This window comes from Zalophus californianus, chromosome 4 (assembly GCF_009762305.2).
Source record: "Zalophus californianus isolate mZalCal1 chromosome 4, mZalCal1.pri.v2, whole genome shotgun sequence".
Classification (NCBI taxonomy): domain Eukaryota; kingdom Metazoa; phylum Chordata; class Mammalia; order Carnivora; family Otariidae; genus Zalophus; species Zalophus californianus.
The window spans coordinates 117,300,675-117,319,224 of record NC_045598.1 but is presented as its reverse complement, the minus strand read 5'-3'; the positions used below and the strand labels follow the sequence as shown (position 1 = coordinate 117,319,224).

The 18,550-nt window shown below is 35.9% G+C and overlaps 1 protein-coding gene across 2 annotated transcripts in view; it reads right to left on the bottom strand.

Moving 5' to 3' along the window:
* The window catches only part of TGS1 (trimethylguanosine synthase 1), a 44,018-nt gene that overhangs the window by 23,997 nt on the left and 1,471 nt on the right, over positions 1 to 18,550 (bottom strand). For both annotated transcript variants that reach the window (XM_027598458.2, XM_035727011.1), the window contains exons 2-8: positions 14,668 to 14,732; positions 12,223 to 12,383; positions 11,078 to 11,903; positions 8,329 to 8,446; positions 6,888 to 6,974; positions 3,217 to 3,388; positions 1,208 to 1,511 (exon numbers count right to left, since the gene is read on the bottom strand). In XM_027598458.2, the coding sequence (XP_027454259.2) occupies positions 1,208 to 1,511; positions 3,217 to 3,388; positions 6,888 to 6,974; positions 8,329 to 8,446; positions 11,078 to 11,903; positions 12,223 to 12,383; positions 14,668 to 14,732 (1,733 nt within the window). The remainder of the gene's footprint in view (positions 1 to 1,207; positions 1,512 to 3,216; positions 3,389 to 6,887; positions 6,975 to 8,328; positions 8,447 to 11,077; positions 11,904 to 12,222; positions 12,384 to 14,667; positions 14,733 to 18,550) is intronic.

The following is an 18,550-nucleotide window of genomic DNA, read 5'->3' as shown; positions in this document are numbered from 1 at the left end:
CATAATGTTAAGCAACCCAAAGTACTAAATGCCAGCACCCCCAGGTCATTCTAACAGCCAACATCTTCCAAATGCCCCTGAAGTGGTAGTTATCACCCCAGCTGAGAACTACCAGCACTATGAGGCAAGGTAGTTAGGGAAGTAGGAGAGGGCGGGAAAATGGGACTGAGGAATCAGACAACCTAGTATTGAGTCCTAGCTATGCCACCTAACTGGCTCTGTGATCTCAGGCAAATTTCTTAGTTTCTCTGAGCTTTACTTTCTGTATTTTTAGAATGAGGATAATCCCTCCTACCTCACTGTGTTATTTTATAGATTAAATGAAAATAAGGCACATGAAGGCATTCTAGAAATCTGCAAGTACCCCATGAACATCAGTTGTATATGACAATAAAAAAATTTAAAACTACCTTAAGTATGCTTTTTAGAAAGGCAAAGAAGTACATGATACAAACAACACAGCTCTACACACACACACATATACACACACACAGAAAAAAGAATTAAGATTCAAATGAGGTATTTTCCTCAATACTAAATTAAGAAAAGAGACCATCACAATATAATTGTTTCGTTAGGGCAAGTCTGAAATCTGAAATCATTCGTCAGTAAAAACGAATATATGTCAAATGAAAATTTCTACCCCATAAAAGTCTCAATGTTCCACTGAACACAATTATAACAGAACATTTACTGTAGAATACATTCAAACAGTACAAAAAGGGCATAAAGTGAAAATGTGACTCCATTCTCCATTCATTACAGGCAACTACTATAAATACCTTATGTCAGTGTACCATCCAAACAACTACCACTACCAACAACCATACCACAAAAGCCAAAGGGGGAAAAAAAAAGAATTATCAAAAGGAAAATCAGGGCAATACCAAATTCAAGAGGGATAAAAGGGACCGCCAGTCACTTTTAGCCCAGGGAAGAGGGTAGTGGCAGAGACCAATCTTAATGGCATAGACAGAGGTACTCGGTTTTCCCATGTGTTTGGCCTTTTGTTTTGTCATGCTTGCTCAGCCGAGAATGTAGTGTTCTGGTGCCAAAACATAACCACTAGCACATTTACACTTGCTGTGCCTTCTCTCTACTTAAAAAGAAACAGCAGTGAATCCTTAGGTATAGATGATTCATAAGTGAAAACTAGGGAAGCACATTATCTAAACTCATCTGCAAGTTGAAGCATACTTAGTCTTACCTTCAGTTTCTACCTGAAGAGAATCTGGTGTAATCTGAGTAACACCAACTTCCTTATCTGTAATAGCTACTACTGTGCTGTCTCCTTCATTTTTTTCTGTTTCAAGTTCATCAGCTGAAGACATGGCATGACACTTTTCAGGCTCTGGATTACTTGTCTCCAGTGGGTCATCACTTTTAACAGACATTTCTTGTTCCTCTGAATCACTGCTTGTGCAGGTGTCTTGCACATTGTCATGAGAAACTGACTCCTGTTGTGCTTCCTCTTCCATTGGTTCATTAATCCATTTTAGGAATTTTTCTACCTGAAATTTTAAGTCGTCACAAGCATGAATGAATGCCAAATTACATAGGATATTCCCACCCGTTTTACCATTTGGATTTCACTGAGAAGCTGTTGTAATTATTAGCTCTAATAAATATACTATATCATACAAGCTAATTATACATAAGTAATTCTAACTACACTTTTGTATCTGGACATATCATGATCTTATTAAAAATTTCTTTAAAATGAAGAAAGTATTAGATTAAACACATGACAATGAACTTCCTATAATCAATTAACACTAAGAGGATAAAGCTGAACTGTCCCAGTAGCTTTCCATAAAAGGCTTCTAACAATATAACCATACAATGTGATATTACCATTACAAATGTACCTACTAATTATTGAGTCATTATTATTAGCTTTTCAAATTATACAGACCTTTCTTCAATGGCCCAGGCTATGTTTAACTGTACTCAGCATCAAAGATAAACTCTAAAAAGATCTAGTGCCCATCTATCTGTAAGAAAAAGAGTGCTATCTTAGAATGCAAGCTACCCTTTAATGGGGCAGTAGGCCAGTAAAATGATTCCTAAAAACTGGGTTTCTTAGAAACGTTAACAAGGTGTTAGCAGATATGTACTTCCTTGCAAACTTCTGTAACAAGAATATTCTTCATAACAGATCTTCGTGACCTTCCTATGAGTTAGGAAATTCAAAGATGAACATAGACAACAACCCAGAATCTTCAAAGGGACTGTACCTATACATCAGTCAGATATCTAATGACACAACAGCCATACTTCTTTTCTCCTTGGCAATACTTAGCAGTTATGTTTCTGCTGTTTGTCTACAGATGGATGTATGGGGACTATCACATCCAACATGTAAAAAGTTCTATAAGACTGATTGGTCTGATATTGGGAAATGTGTTCCAGATATAACTAGGGCCACTAAAATATTAAAGTATCACCAGCAACCAACCAATCCGAAATATAACAAAAATAAAGCCAGCTATAAATCTATAGCATGTTTTGGAAGAATGCTGAAGTTGGGAAGGATAATGTCCCTAAGGGTAAAACAAAGTCATCACGGGGTCTGAGATTTTGTTTTGTTGACTGAAGGAGCTGCTGGAGAGGTAATTGATACAAAGGTTTCGCTCACTAGAAGGTATTTTTGTTTTTTTTCTCCTATAACGGATAAGCATCACTCATCAAACCAAGCAAAATTAATTCTAATTATCTTTGTTTTTCAGGTGCTTGGACAGCAGGTATAGCAGAGTCCGAGAGAGCGGACATGAATATTCCAGTTAGCAGTGTAAATCACTAAACTAGCATGAGACTATTAGGATGAACTGGTTAGTACAATGTTTGACTGATCACCTCTAGATGACCTCAAAATTGAAGTTTACAATAAATGCTGGACCAGAAATTGGCTTTCAGGATCCTACTTAGCCTGAGGCAGATGAGAAATTCTGTTACCATGTATACGAAGCAATTTTATCCATTTATCTTCCCAGACACTGATACTAGCTTTCAAAACATCCCCTTTTTGTATTACTACCAACTTACTCTATTTCAAATTTGGTTCACATGATATATGCCTTTAGTAAGCAAGGAGAAGAGAATTTTAGGTACCCTTATCTCTGGGAGAAACAGGATTTCCACTTGAAAAAAAATTTAGGGAGTCAAGCTTACAAAATGAAATTTTATCTATAAATAAAGAACAAAATTTATATATACCTTAGTCAAAGTTTTGCTTTTTTTGAACGTCTTTTCTGACTCTTCAGTAAAGAAAATGTGTTTGTTTTTCATATTTATTTGTCTTCTCATGTCCAGGAACTTTGACTTATACTTCACATTCTTCTGTAGGTATCTGACCCGCCGATGACTGAAATTTGAAATTCCTCCGTATCTGTGACCAAACCAAAGGAAGTTGACTCAAACCTTAAGTTCTATGAGTTTGTTTTCTTATATGAAAAGAGAATAAAACTGACAATTTTCACTATTTTTCTACTAGCAGCCACCATTTTAATTTTATTTTTCTAAATTATAACAATTAGGAAATAAAGTTCGAATATAGAGGAGTTTAAGGTCTTGGTTATATGCTAATTTCCAAGTAAATGTGAAACACCATTTGGGGATATCCACATACCTTATATGTAACAGAAGGCAGATGTTAAAATTAATAAAGAAATAGCAGAAAAATATAACCCTACTGCACATTAGGGAAATATAATCTTTTCTCATGGTGAGATGATACCAAAGTGCTTTAATACATATTTGGGTACATTTGTTTATTTATTTTATCTTTTAAATTTTTATTTAAATTCTAGTTAGTTAACATACAGTGCAATATTGGTTTCAGGAGTAGAATTCAGTGATTCATCACTTACATACAACCCCCAGTGCTCATCACAGATGCCCTCCTTAATACCTATCACCTATCTTGTCCATTCCCTACCCACCTCTCTCCATCAACCCTGTTTGTTCTCTATCATTAAGAGCCTCTTATGGTTTGTTTCTTTTTTATTCTTCATCTTCCCATATGTTCATCTGTTTTGTTTCTTAAATTCCACATATGAGTGAAGTCATATGGTATTTGTCTTTCTTTGGCTGACTTATTTTGCTTAGCGTAATACACCCTTAGCTCCATTCACGTCATGGCAAATGGCAAGATTTCATTCTTTTGGATGGATGAGTAATATCCCATTGTATATATGTACCACATATTCTTTATCCATTCATCAGTCGATGGACATTTGGGCTCTCTCCATAGTTTGGCTATTGTTGATATGAATTATTTTAAAAGTGGTCACTATTTTTTTAACCTAAATTAATCTGAGCTTACCAAAGAAGCAAACCCCTATTATCAAAATAATTAGAGAATATCTGCTAATCTAAGCATCTGAATTTTTCTAGTCCTAAATCATATAGATGTGCTACAAAGACTTCTTTGACCGTATCGAGCCTCATTTAAGTACCTCTTCCACAGTCCCACAGACTATTAGAAACTTAAAGTGTAATATACAATTTAGCACTTATAAACTCCTGAACAGTTGAGTGTTAAATCTCAGGTGTTATCTTCTAGCCATATTATAAACTTCTCTATAAAAAGTCTATTTTATGCTTCTTTTTTTTAAATTAAAAAAAATTTTTTTTAAAAGATTTTATTTATCTATTTGAAAGAGAGAGAGCACATTACAGGGAGGAGGTTCAGAGGGCGAAGCAGACTCCCTGCTGAGCAGGGAGCCCGATGCAGGACCTGATCCAGGGACTCCAGGATCATGACCTGAGCTGACGGCAGTCGCTTAACCAACTGAGCCACCCAGGCGCCCGCTTTTTTTTTTTAAAGATTTATTTATTTTATAGACAGAGCACGCGCACACAGTGGGAAGGGAGAGAGGGAGAGGGAGAGACTTTAGCAGGCTCCATGCTGAACATGGAGTCCTGCCCCACGACCCTGAGATCATGATTTGCGCTGAAACCAAGAGCTGGACCTTCAATCAACTTTGCCACCCAAGCACCCTGATTTTATCATTTTTAAGCAGAATTGGGAATCCTAAGTAGAAAAAAATTAAATCCCAGGTAACAGAATAAATCTCTACAAATGTATACTAGCAAGAGCCACCCAAGTAATTTCTCAATAAAATTATATGTGGGTAGAAATAAATTCTGCCAGAAATTTAAACATGGCAATATTGGGAAAATATTTTATATTACTAATCTTTAGGATCTTTAGTTTTAAATGCTTATGTGAGCTGCAACTGCCTTCAAGTACCATAAGGGAGAGATAACTGATAGTTTAAAGTATATTCATAGTATTATAATTATGAGCATGTATTTCTGAACTAATTTGGATTCAATTTATAAGTTAATTTTGAGATCTATGTCCTTTTCTTGCTGACTTCATAATACATAGGTTATCAGTTAAAATTTCACAACTAACAAAATAAGTCTCACCCCTTAGAAACATCAAAGACCTTAATTTTGGTTTAAATCACTGGTGCAAGCTGACATAAATGGTAGGTCTTTAGTGTGCCTTAACTACTCAGTTCAGTCTTCATGCTATATGCAATAGACCCTTCAGTTTTCTTATATATAATTTAGTTTTCTTGTATTTTCTTCAGTTTCAGATTTCTTATAAATCTCAGATTTAAATGCTTGGGCATTTAATCCCAGAGAAAACTTATACTTTATGTATATAAATGTTCATAGCAGTTTTATTTGTAATAGCAAAATACCACACAGTCCAAATGTCCTTGCATAGATGAATGGTTAAAACTGTGATATATCCATACAGTGAACATTATTCAGCAGTAAGTAGGAATGAGATATTGGTAAATGTAAAACCTTGTGGGGAACCTCAAGGGCATATGCCTAGATCTTAGAACAACCTAGAAGTACATACAGGGTGGTCAATTAAACAACACAAGGACTAGATAAATGTGCATGTACTGATAAGTCAGGATGTTCATGGTACATTGTTGAGGGAAAAAAAAGCAAGCTGCAGAAGATGTATAATATGATTTTATTTTTGTGTTTTATAAAAAGGGAATAACCTGTTTATATGTACATAAGCATAAAAACACACAAGTAAATTAGGAAGGACATATGCCAAACACTGTCTACCTCTGAGGAATGATTTGAAAGACTAGAAGGTGTTTTTGTTTTTTTCTCCTATAATGGATAAGCATCACTCGTCAAACCAAACAAAAATAATTCTAATTACCTTTGTTTTTCAGGTGCTTGGACAGCAGGTATAGCAGAGTCCAAGAGAGGGGATACGAATATTCCAGTTAGCAGTGTAAATCACTAAATTAGCATGAGACTATTAGGATGAACTGGTTAGTGCAAAGTTTGATTGATCTCCTCTAGATGACCTCAAAATTAAAGCTTACAAGAAATGCTGGACCAGAAACTGACTTCCAGGATCCTACTTAGCCTGAGGCTAAGTAACTCTTTATTACTTCTGTTTTGAGTTTTAAAAATAAAAAAGAAAAAAGGCTCCTGCAGATTTGAACTTTTCATGACATGCTCGCTTTACATATACAAAGGTAGACATGTGCGATGCAAGGTGAAAAAGGGAACCATGCTTAGAAAAGAGATTGGCCTGAATCCTCGATGTGATCCTGACCAAGTCACACCTCTGTGGGCTGCAGCTGCTTTATCCATGAAATTGTAATAATGATATTAGACTGCTACGAAGTACAATTGAGTTAATAACACATGTCAGTGTATCAAATGTGCAGTAATCTTTCTATGAAAGGTTAGTGTTTTAACTGTAATATCTCAAATTCTATTAAATCTATAACCATCATTAGCTATTTGAATATCAGAGAACTTGAAGATATCTGAAGTGTTAACGATTTCAGGAAGACAACAGTATTTCTGTTATATTTATATATAATTACTTTTGTCCTGAGCCATGCTTGAATCCTAGAAGGGAACCATTGTCATCAAAGTCTGAATCTGGGTTTTCATCAATGTCCAGTTCGTGGCTAAACAAATAAACAAAAGGTAAACAGTGATCAGCCATTGCATCCAGAGCCTATCAGTGCAGGCAAATATCGAAAGATACGTATAGTCAACCTACACATACTTTCCTATTGCAACAGTCAACCACAGCTCCCAAATCCAGGAAGACAGGAAAGAGTAGTTTAATCAGATTTTCCAAATATGATAAAGTACCCAGCAGTGTTTGGAACACAGCAATAAGTACTCAATTCCCAATTATCTCTGTTCTTGAACATGGCACTAATACAGACCCCTCCATTTGCCTTTGGAAAAACACCTGTAAAAACTGCAGCCTTTAACTAATCTCCTAAAGTGCTATTTTTAGTTTTCCTTAAAAATGAAGACAGAAACATTTGAGAAGTATCAAAGCAACTAAAAAATTACAAAAAAAAACCCCATATATATATCAAGAAGAATACGGTTGTGATACAAGTGATAATAAGTAACACATGATCATCATCGATCTATTAGGGATGCCTTCTAGTGATCCCTACTACCTGGTGACAGTACCAAGAAAGAGAAAATGGTGAGAAATAATTCTTACAAATTAAGTTAAGGTCACTGAACATTTACGGTGGACCTACTAGGTTCCAGAAATGTAACCTAGTCTCTGCCTCCAGAACTAAAGGAGGAATTAACCAGCACTGTGTATCAGGTAGAAGGAACACAATGGAGGCATGCTTTTATGAATATACTAAGTTATTGAACCTCCAAAGCTTATATATTTTTTTAGAAGCTGTATGGAACATAAGTCTTATGTGGAACACTTCATATCCTGTCAAAGAAATAAAATGTTACTAGCTAACATCTGAGTTCTGCAATGTCCATCCTTTCCTTGTATTTTAAGGAATTAGCATTTAACCATATCCTACCTATATTACTTGCTACTTGTTTAATTTTACATATCAACAGTATACTAGCACTGCTTCCAGAAGAGTTGGTCTGGGTGTTAGACTTGGAGCTGCCATTGTTTTACTATGTAACTCTGGGCATAGCACTTAATAGAACTTCCTTGAAAGAAACCATATCAACTTATCTATTAGTTAAAAGCTGTTATTCATTGATAGCTACTGTCAGATATATTATATGCTAGTTTTTGTCTTCCCAATGAGCTCATAAAAAAAGCAGCAGTTCCATTTTAGAAACAAGAAACTGTGGCAGAATTAAGAGTTGGGATTTGCTGGGTGTTCAAAGATGCAGCGTCTTGCTAGAATGTCTTGTCTCTTTCTCCTCACAGGATTAACAGTACTGCAGTATAACAAGCATTTAGAGCCACTCCCTCAAGACACAAATGTTTATGCTACCACACCGTGGACAAAGAGGTAATATGTAACTTGCCTCCTCTTGAGTTTGCTTGGCTTACGTTCAGGTGGATCTTCTCCACTCTCATCTCCATCAGTACTGTTGGGATGTGGTCTTTCTTTGATTGTGTTTGCTTCTGAAGAGTCCTGTGAATCTAAAGAGGCAGAGATATTGCAGTGGATTTCCCCTTTAGCTTAACAACTCTTCTGCCTTTTGTAAAGGCCATCAAAATATTTTTGTTACTTTCCTGCAATGAACTGTATATGCACATCAGGCACAGTGACAGACCCCATCTACCTATTTTGTGTATCTACACTCAGAGTCCGAGCATAAAAACCTATAGCTATGTCTATCTATTAAAGTTTAAAAGTTTAAAGTTTAACTACTTAAAAGTTTTAAATTTAACTACTTAAAAAGCAAACTAAAACTCCTTTTTCCTCATAGCTGTCCAAATCTACACAAAGTAATCCGCAGTTACCTCTGTGATAGCTGAACAGTTACCACATTTTGATGGAAATTTAGTTAATTAATTTGAGGGAGAGAAAGAATCTGAAGCAGACTCTGCTGAGCAGAGTCTGACATGGGGCTCTATCTCATGACCCTGAGATTATGATCTGAGCCGAAATCAAGAGTCAGATGCTTAACTGAGTGAGCCACTCAGGCACTCCACATTTTGATGGAATTTTAACTTAAATCACTCTGAAGACAGAATACATTGATTAAAAATGATTTCTCCTTATTAATAAGCAAATACATTTAGTTATCTCTAGTATAGCTCTTAAATTAAAAGTAATAGCAAGGTAAGCTCCACCATTTAGAAAGAATATTTTTAACTTGTGGTAGCTCCAACTGAGGCACCTGTCTGTCTTTCTTCAGACTGGCACAAGGCGAGTGGGTGGGACTGGAAATGGAGAACTGTCTGCAGTGTAGACAGTGAGAGGCTTTGATTGTGTAGGAGCAGACTATTTCAGGAGAACACCCAACCACAAACAGTAGAAAACATACAAAGAAATGCAATATATACCTGTGTGTGTGTGTTTTAAAGATTTTATTTATTTGAGAGATATTATTTATTTGAGATATTATTTGAGATATATTTCTTTGAGATATATTTCTTTGAGATATTATTTGAGATATATTTATTTGAGATATTTATTTATTTGAGATATATTTCTTTGAGATATTGAGATATATTTATTTGAGATATTATTTATTTGAGTAAATTTATTTGAGATATTATTTATTTATCTGAGAGATATTATTTATCTGACAGCAAGAGAGACCGAGAGAGCATGAGTGGGGGGAAGGGCAGAGGGAGAGGGAGAAACAGACTTTCCGCTGAGGAGGGAGCCCAATTCAGGACTTGATCCTAGCACCTTGGGATCATGAACTCAGCCGAAGGCAGACACTTAACCTACTGAGCCACCCAGGCGCCTCTTTACCTTGTGTTTTGATCTCAAGGCAGGATCTGAAACAAATTAAAACTCAGAATTCTCAGATTCATCCCGATGGCACTCACCCTTGGGACTAATTAAAGAAATGGACAATCTATACATATAAGTTAGGAAACAGGCAACAGATGGCACAGACTACGAGGTTTTTACTATGTTTGACAAAGGGAAAAATAGGAAGATAAGGGAGGATGCTCAAAGGAATAACATGAAGGAGTAAGACAAGGGAAAATACATTGGCCAGTAAATATATTTCAGGTTTTATGGTCAAAATCAGCATAGAAAGTAATCAGGAAGGTATAGAAGAGTATCAAAAGACCAATGTAAAATAATCACATTATTTACAAAAATATGAAAATAACACCAAAGTAGAAAGGAATGAGAATACCTAAGCAGGTTCCATCAGAAGAGCACAGAGAAAAAAGAAATTAAAAAAGAGGTAGAGCCCTTTAGTAACTCTCTAAAGGAAACTCTCAGCTAGATGCAGCAATCTGAGGAGCAAAGCAAATCCAATTGTTAAATAAAATGCCAAAACCTTTTACTTCACATAGGGTATGAAGAGGCAGAGAAGAAAGTCCTATATTATAGACCAGACTTTTTTAGCACCAAACATCAAGGATGCCAAGAAGACATCTTAGTGGCCTTCTGGAAATTCAGAAGTTATAAAAATTTTCTCCTCTCTCATTTTCCTGGTGCCATCAGTTAGAATTCTCCTTCCCAGGAAGAGCATTCTTACCAACCTCTGACTTTTCTTAAAACACCTCTCACTGGCTTTCTTTAGTTCTTTGGACACTAGTTTGCATGATAGGTTTTGTTTTGTTTTAAATCACTTAGGCTAGAGTTAACCAAGTTCCTTATCCTGAAGTCAACCCTTCCAGTTATAAATATCATGCCCTGTTGAGATTCCCTACAGAGCAAGACTTCATTTGTTCTGAAATAAATTCCAGTATGACTTACAATCAGATTTGTCTGATGTCCACTGTGTACTCTGAACCATTCTCTAATATGCCTCCTATAAATTCATTTGCTCTACAGAAACTTGGAAATTCCACACTCACTCTATTAAATTTCTCAAGGGAGTTCCAAGTTTTAACTCACTGGCCACCTAGGTACAAGTGGAAGGAACGATACTTTTGAGAACTCTAAACAAATATTCTTTTTATTTACATGAAAAGGTAATAAACAACTTGTGATATACGGATTAAATCATATGATACTATAAATTGTAGTTAGCATTGTGTAACCCTACCATAAAGGATAGGTGTTAATTATTTTGATCAGTAGGTTAATTTTCCCAACTGTTATTTAGTAGAATAAATCTTGGCCAACCTTACCCTGAGCTGGTTGGTTCGTGCTTCTGTTCCCAGACAAGCTGCTGTCCTTGGTTCCTCCATTACATGGTTCACTCTGGCCAGAAGTAGGGCATTCTCTGCTGCTGCTGACTTCACTTAGCCACGAACGTCCATCACAACTTACTGAAGAATCTAACTGGCTCTGTTCCACTTCCTCTGAATTCAAACTTATATTTCTAATTCCACCAAGGATTTCATTATGCTCTTTATCACTTGAACTAGAGCTTTCACTATCAATTGTAACAGATGGAGATGGAGAAGATATTAAGTCCGCTTTCATGCAATTCTCATCTTTCTCATTGTCAACTTCTATTTTAGACCCACAAGTATCTGGTTCACAGGTCTGTGAGGGATCAAAAGTCCAACCCTGAGCTTCCCAATACTGAAACTGTTCCAAATAATACCAATAAAGTTGACTATAATGTTGTTCCCATTCCTCCTTTGTATCAGGAATGTTCCAAGGTTCAGAACATAGTATCTGATCTGAATGTTTTTCTTGCCAGCTTTGCCATAATAGTCCTCCACCATATTCACTCCAATACTTTTCCCAATTTTCTGTGATTTCTGGCTTTGGAGATAATATATTTTCAACAGGAAGATTTTCAGTTTCAATGTCTTTTTTGGTTTGAAGTTTACATGTTTTGGTGCTCTCATACTGTTCAACTGAAGATGGATCGTCTGAAGCCAAAATGTCATCTTCTTCATATACTTGTCTCCAAGATTCTCTCATAATTTCATCTAGGTATTTCTTTTGATGTTTTTTCTTTTTCTTTTTTATTTTAACCTTATTTCTAGTATTCATAGACACCTACATAAGATAAATAACTTGAATATAAAATGCACCTCATAAACTATAAGAGAAAGAGAATCCAAGTCTATTTTAAACATTAAATAATATACCATCAAACCCCCATCCTGGGTTTTAGTTATACAAACAAGTTAATCTTACTATTTATGTTTCCAGGAGGAGGAAAAATCATACATGAATGTATCATACTTGCAGTTTTAACTAATTTATAAATATGTACATTTAAAAAGAGATGGAATGCTCTAGTTTATGAATATAAAAAAAATTCTTTGTGGTATCTTATAAAGAAAACTAAGAAAAAGAAATATAAGTAACTTACCTCAAAATTCTTATGTGCAGATATCCCACCAAACTGAAGTGGTAGTCCCATACTTCTCATGAGTTCAGCTTCAGAATCAAGTTCACTTTCATCTAGGCCTAAGCCTTTACTGTTATGTGACTCTGCAGTGCCACCTTCCTCCTCTTCTGTAGCTTGGTCTCCTACAGACAGCATTCGTTAGCTTCATTTTAGAGAAAATGTAGATGCAGGTTTTTTTCAAAGGTTTATTTACTTGATAGAGCGTACACGTATACACACAAGCCCACATGAAGGGCAGAGGAAGAGGGAGAAAGGCTGACTCCCCTCTGAGCAGAAAGCCCAAAACAGGACTCAATCCCAGGACCCTGAGATCATGACCCAAGCCAAAATCAAGAGCTGGATGCTCAACCAACTAAGCCACCCAGGGGCCCCTCATCCTCATTTTAAAGAGGAACCTGAGACCCAGAGTTATGCAAATGTTATGATTTTTAAGGGGTAATATAGACCAGTAAAAAATAGCCAATTAAGAATCAGGAGACAACTTCTGGTCTGGCTCTGCCTGCCACCAGCTGCCCATTCAACTTACACTTACTGAGCATCTCCTCTGTGCGGTGCACTGTGCAAAGTATTGAGAATATAAGAGGGAACATGGCAGAATAACCACAGGGAAAATACTTACATTGACACTCCTTATATGCAATATTACTAAACTAGATCAGTGAATTTAAAATGATTTGTGGAGTTTATTTTAGGAGCTAGTAAAAAGAGAGGTGAAAGGTATGTCTTTAGGCCCTTCATGGATATTTCAATCACAATTGGGATTTATAGTCTGCGACTCTGAGCGAGAAATGATTTAATGAAAGCTATTAAAAGTCTGAAATCCTCTGAACTGGAAGATCCTTTCAAGCTCCCTGATTCTCCCAGAAAACCTGTTTTATTGTAACAAAACAAGTTTAGCTTTATATTAATATGCTTATATAAAAGTATATCACACCATTAATTGGATAAATGGCATTCAAATGCTCTATTAACCATTTAAAATGTGAGATAAATATCACTTTATACATTAGCATACTCAATTAGGGCTGAGCTACATTCCAGCTAAATGATCGTAGACAACAGAAGAGTTAATCTTACAAAGCAAAAATGGAGACTGTAAAGAAGAGGAATCTTCTGTGTATAAATTCTACTGAAACACATTCGGAAAAAAGATATCTACCTAAATAATAAAGTGGACTCCACTTACCATTCCATTCAATGAACTTATGAAAGTTCAGGAGGGAGCAAATAGGAAAAAGAAATGAGCTAACTTTTATGTTCCTTTCATGGTATGCATATTTTATGTTCAGTAGGAGCCTGGTGTCTAAAGAAACCTCATTTGTACATTACACTGAAATACAAACCAAACACTTCATTGAGTGATCAACTGAAGAAACAGTGATTTGTTCCATCCTTGTGAGAGTTAAGGGATTTTTAAGGGTAACATGATGCGCTTTACTTGTGCTGACTTTAGCCTAGAACTCACGCTAGCTTTCCCTGTATCTAGAGAAACAAAAAAGATCTGTGTGGGAAAAACAAATGGGGTCACTGAGGGAAGTCTAAGAGAGAGCAAGACGGTTTTTATGTAACTAGGTGAGACTCAAAATACAGAACAAATTCTATTTGTTATTTGGGAAAGTTAACCCAGATTGTGGCCTCTTTACTTCAAGCAGAAGACTATGGATGTTCATCTGGCATCTATCCTGAATAATTTATCTATACAACCGTTAAAGTATCTAAACAAGGAGGTCATTAGACTGAGGTGGCTTGAAGGCCTTCATTGTCTATGTAAGCAAACCAAACACCTAAGCCAGAATCAAAGCACTCAAATCTAAGAAAATAACAGTTAAGAACAACTAATCACAAACAGTTAACTAGGCTTCCCCAAATGAGGTCATTGCTTAAGGCAGAGCCAATCAATAATTTCCTTGCTTTGCTTCTACATCTTCTCTATAAAAACCCCTCCCCTAACTCCTGTCCTGGAGTGGTGCTCCTATCTAGGGAGCTGGTACTGCCCAAGTTGCACAGATATAAGCTCAAATAAACTCTTGAAAATTTTAATGTGCCTCTGTTTCTCTTCCAACACAATAAAATTTTGCTGAAAAAAACCTTATGTCCTCTACTTTTCAAAGCTTCAAATTTCAGCTTGCTCTTATCTAATGGCAACAACTCAGGAAGGAATGCTACACAGAACAAAAGAGGCTACCTCAAGTCCATACAGGAGCTAGCTACAGAAAAAGAAAAGATCTGCTTTGACAGGGGTTCTAGAACCACGTTATAATAAAAAATAAGGACTATCTATCATTACTGGTTGTCATTTATATTTTATGCCAACAAATTAATATAGTATTATAACAAATTATATTTAAAATCAATACACTATTACTTTGAGCAAAAAAAGGGCCATATTGTTTTCTACTGTATTACCTGCATTGTCGCCATTGCCTTTGACATAGTAGCCTTTTAATCCCAAATTGCACAATTTTCGATCTCTACAAAGCAAATTAAACAGTCAATACTGAAATAAATTAAATTATAAACTTGAGAAAAAAACAAGTTTGAGGCAGCACAGATTAATTAAAAAGGTTAAGGAACAGAAAAGCAATTTGCTAATATATTTTCCTCATCTGTAATATACAGGTAATAATACATATCTCGTGAAATTGTTATAAGAATAGTATATGTAAAGTAATATATATCACATGGGAAGCATTTATAACTGTAACTACTAATTATTAAAATTAAATGGTAGTTTTGGTTTGGGGGAAGAAGCAATCTTATAATACATGAACAATGAAGTGTTCTCTAAATTTGCTGTACAAAGTAAGCATAAAAGTGGAAAGATTTATCTTACATATATATAAATCCACATGCAGGCCCTACTCCATTTGCAAATAGGTCAAGTTATCATTGCCTAGTAGACGAGCTATTCATGGTCCAAGCAAAGGTTGTTTTGTGGACTAACCCCAAAGTTCTTATTTAAATATTTTATCAAACTGAAACATAAATCAAAACAATTCAGCCTCAACAATTTTAAATTTTATCTACCTACCAACCTACCCACCTAGGTAAGCTCTAAGCCCAACATGGGCCTTGAACTTAAGACCCCGACATGGAGAGTCGTATGCTCCACCAACGGAGCCAGACAGCCATCCCAGTCTCAACAATTTTTAAAAAACAGTGAATGATTAAACTTTTCTTTACATAGCTACTTCTAAATTTTTTCTCTATCTGCTAAGATTGGAAATTACCTAACCCAAATAAACTTAACAGAACACTTAAAAAAATAAAATTTTGCTACTATCTTTCTACCATTAAATTCAGCTGTAATAAACTCCATCAGAAGTGCCATAATAAGGCTATCTTTAAGTATTAGCTAACACTATTTTTCTAATGGGGCCACAATAAATTCAACAAAATAAAATTCTTATATACTTGATATATTTCACTATCCTTCTGTTTATTTTTGGTACTTTATAAAACATAAAGTAGGTGATGACTCATAGCAGGACAGCAAACAAGCCAGCGGATGAAGTGCAAATGTGCTTTGGCCGCATGCCCACAGGCCCCCAAGAACATTGGACAATGGAGAAGTGGTTAGGTGGTGGGGGAGATCAGCAGCTGTACAGAGGACATCAATGGTATGCCCACCAGTACCCACGGATATGGGGCCCTAGATGTCAGGTGGAGGAAAAGACTAATATGGTTGTAAGATTTGTTACATTGAGCAAATAAGTAAATACACTGAAGATAATGATAGCTAAGATTTTCCACCCACATACATGTATTCATGTATGTATGTAAAATTCGGATACATGCTGACTGTGTCTGCTGAGAGAGTGTAGAGGCAATGGAAACCCAGGAGCAATGAACACAATGAGCATCCAAGTCTTGGTTTCTGAACACTATACTCCGCTAAAAGGAGCCAAGGTACCTTGGAGAAATCGCAGCTCCAGGTTAAAGCATGAACTGTAAAAGGTAAGACTGGGTCACCTTCTGTGCCAGGTTAGGAGGAGGTCAAAGAATGCCAGGGACACATTAAAATGATAATCAAGCCACCTCAAGGGGCCCATACCACCTAAACTGAGATAATAGGAACATCAAAATAAATGAGAATAATAGAACTTATTAATAAATGAATAATCCAGAGTCCATGTTAGTGTAAATAAAGAAGTAAACAAATACATGGGGAGAGAAGGGAAAGTGCTCCATACAGAATGTCAACTAATAAAAGTAGAATGACAGAGACAGAGAATTGCTCTTTGGCAACCTTCAGAGGCAGCTGATTCAGGCAGGAACAGGGTACTAGTAACACTGGAGTACCTTCCCCCCAAATACTAATACATACAAAGGGAACCGCTGTGACTTTACAGTAGAGATAGCTATGAGACTGCAACATGATTAGGTAACGGAGGTCAATGTCACCAGGGGTGAAATGGGTCCACAGCAAGTGACTGAAATGATGCAGAGCCAAGCACAGGATAATTTCTGTGGCATTTCTGCCAAGAAGGCATGGCCCAGCTCTGTTCGCGTTGAAATGTCAGACAGACCCAGGTTAAGGAAGATCAGCACAGAAGGTAAGGTCGGCATTTTTTTAAATGCTGAGGCCATGATAGGGAGGGAAAGGGTGAGGAATTTTTCCAAAGGAGGAGACTGACAAGTCATAAGTAAACATAAGAGGAACTATGTGGAACTCTGGATCAGAAAGAAAAGAGACACTACTGGGAAAGCTGGGGAAATGTGCACCCACCACAGTGGTTATGGAAGAGAAAACACTTGTTTTAGGAAAATACACGATGGAGTATTTAGGAGTGATGGGGAATCATATGTGCAGCTGGGTCCAGAAAAAGACTAAAGATTGAGTCTGGGGGAGGAGGGGGGCACACGCGTGTGTCTGTGTGTATGCGGAGGGAGAGACGGAACAAATGCAGTTAACTGTTAACACTAGGTGAATCTGGGAGAGGGGAATATGAGAGTTCTTTGACCTATTTTTGGTTTTTTGTTTGTTTTTAAGTTTGAACCCATTCTTTACTCCTCTACTGACTTATTTTTGCAAGTTTGAAATTATTTTAAAATGATTTACTAAAAAAAATTAAGTAAAGTCTGTTACTTATAGCACAGACTTTATAACAAAAATCTACTACTCCATCATTTCAGCATTTTCCTATGTTCTATTCTAGGCTTTGTACATAACAACACAAAATTTTACATAACTGTAGTCATAGTGTAGGTATTTTATATTCAGATACGTTAAGTAACACAAGATATTTTTTCATGTTACCTACTGAGCCATTATAAAGATTATTTTTAAGAGCTCCATTATATCATAATTATGTCTTCTTCATATATATAATATACGGAAACCTGAATGTGCAGATGAAATAGAATTATTATTCTAGAGCTCTTAAGACTACAGTATGTTAATATAATGTCCTCAGATAATAAAACTTAGTTATGATATTAGGTTCTATTTCCTGCCTTTGAGGAGAGGTGTACAATAACCTTACTCACTATGAGATCAACTCAATACTGAGAAGGTATTAGGCATCTATGCTAATGCTCATTTTCTGTTTTCTGCTACATGGACTACTTTCTCAGTTTAATAATTTATTCTAGAATTTTGCTATCAATCAATCTGTTGTTTTAAGACTGAAGCAAACAAACAAGACCGTGAAACAGACCTTTTCCCTACCTGGAAAGTAGGGTTATACTAATAAGCTTCTGAACTTCCAGCATGTCTCCAAGTCTCAAAGACTTTTCAAACAGCTACTGGAAATAATGCCAAGATCACGTTCTTTTTGTTCTAAAGTGTTATAATTTGAGCATTAAATGATCTAAAGGAAAAAGCCATTCTTTTCTCTTTACCTATTTTGAACTCAGAAGGTAGTTTCGAAAAGTAAATAGAGCTTCTAAGTTTTAAAAATATGCATGAAATTATCTGAAATTTAAAAGATGAATGTTTTGGTTCAAAAAAGACTAAATTCAAAGTAATTGGTGATTTATATGGCAATTAAAGTGTGTTTTAAATAAAGTTGCTTTAATTGGAACCCAGTAGCATATTGTTTTGTAGGGGTCTGGCATGACAATTTTTCTCAACCTTTTACATTTTATAACTTACATTCTCTTTCTCTTCTTTTTGGAAAGGAGGCTTCATGAAGACAGCCCCATGACTCAACCCAGCTTCAGGCGAAGAACTAAGAATGTAGTCTTGGCTTTCTTTTGCTTTTTACACAGAGTTCTGATTATCACTCCCTACCACTCAAATACACCCCTGTTTATCACCACTCTTTAGACCTCTTTTCAAATGTTA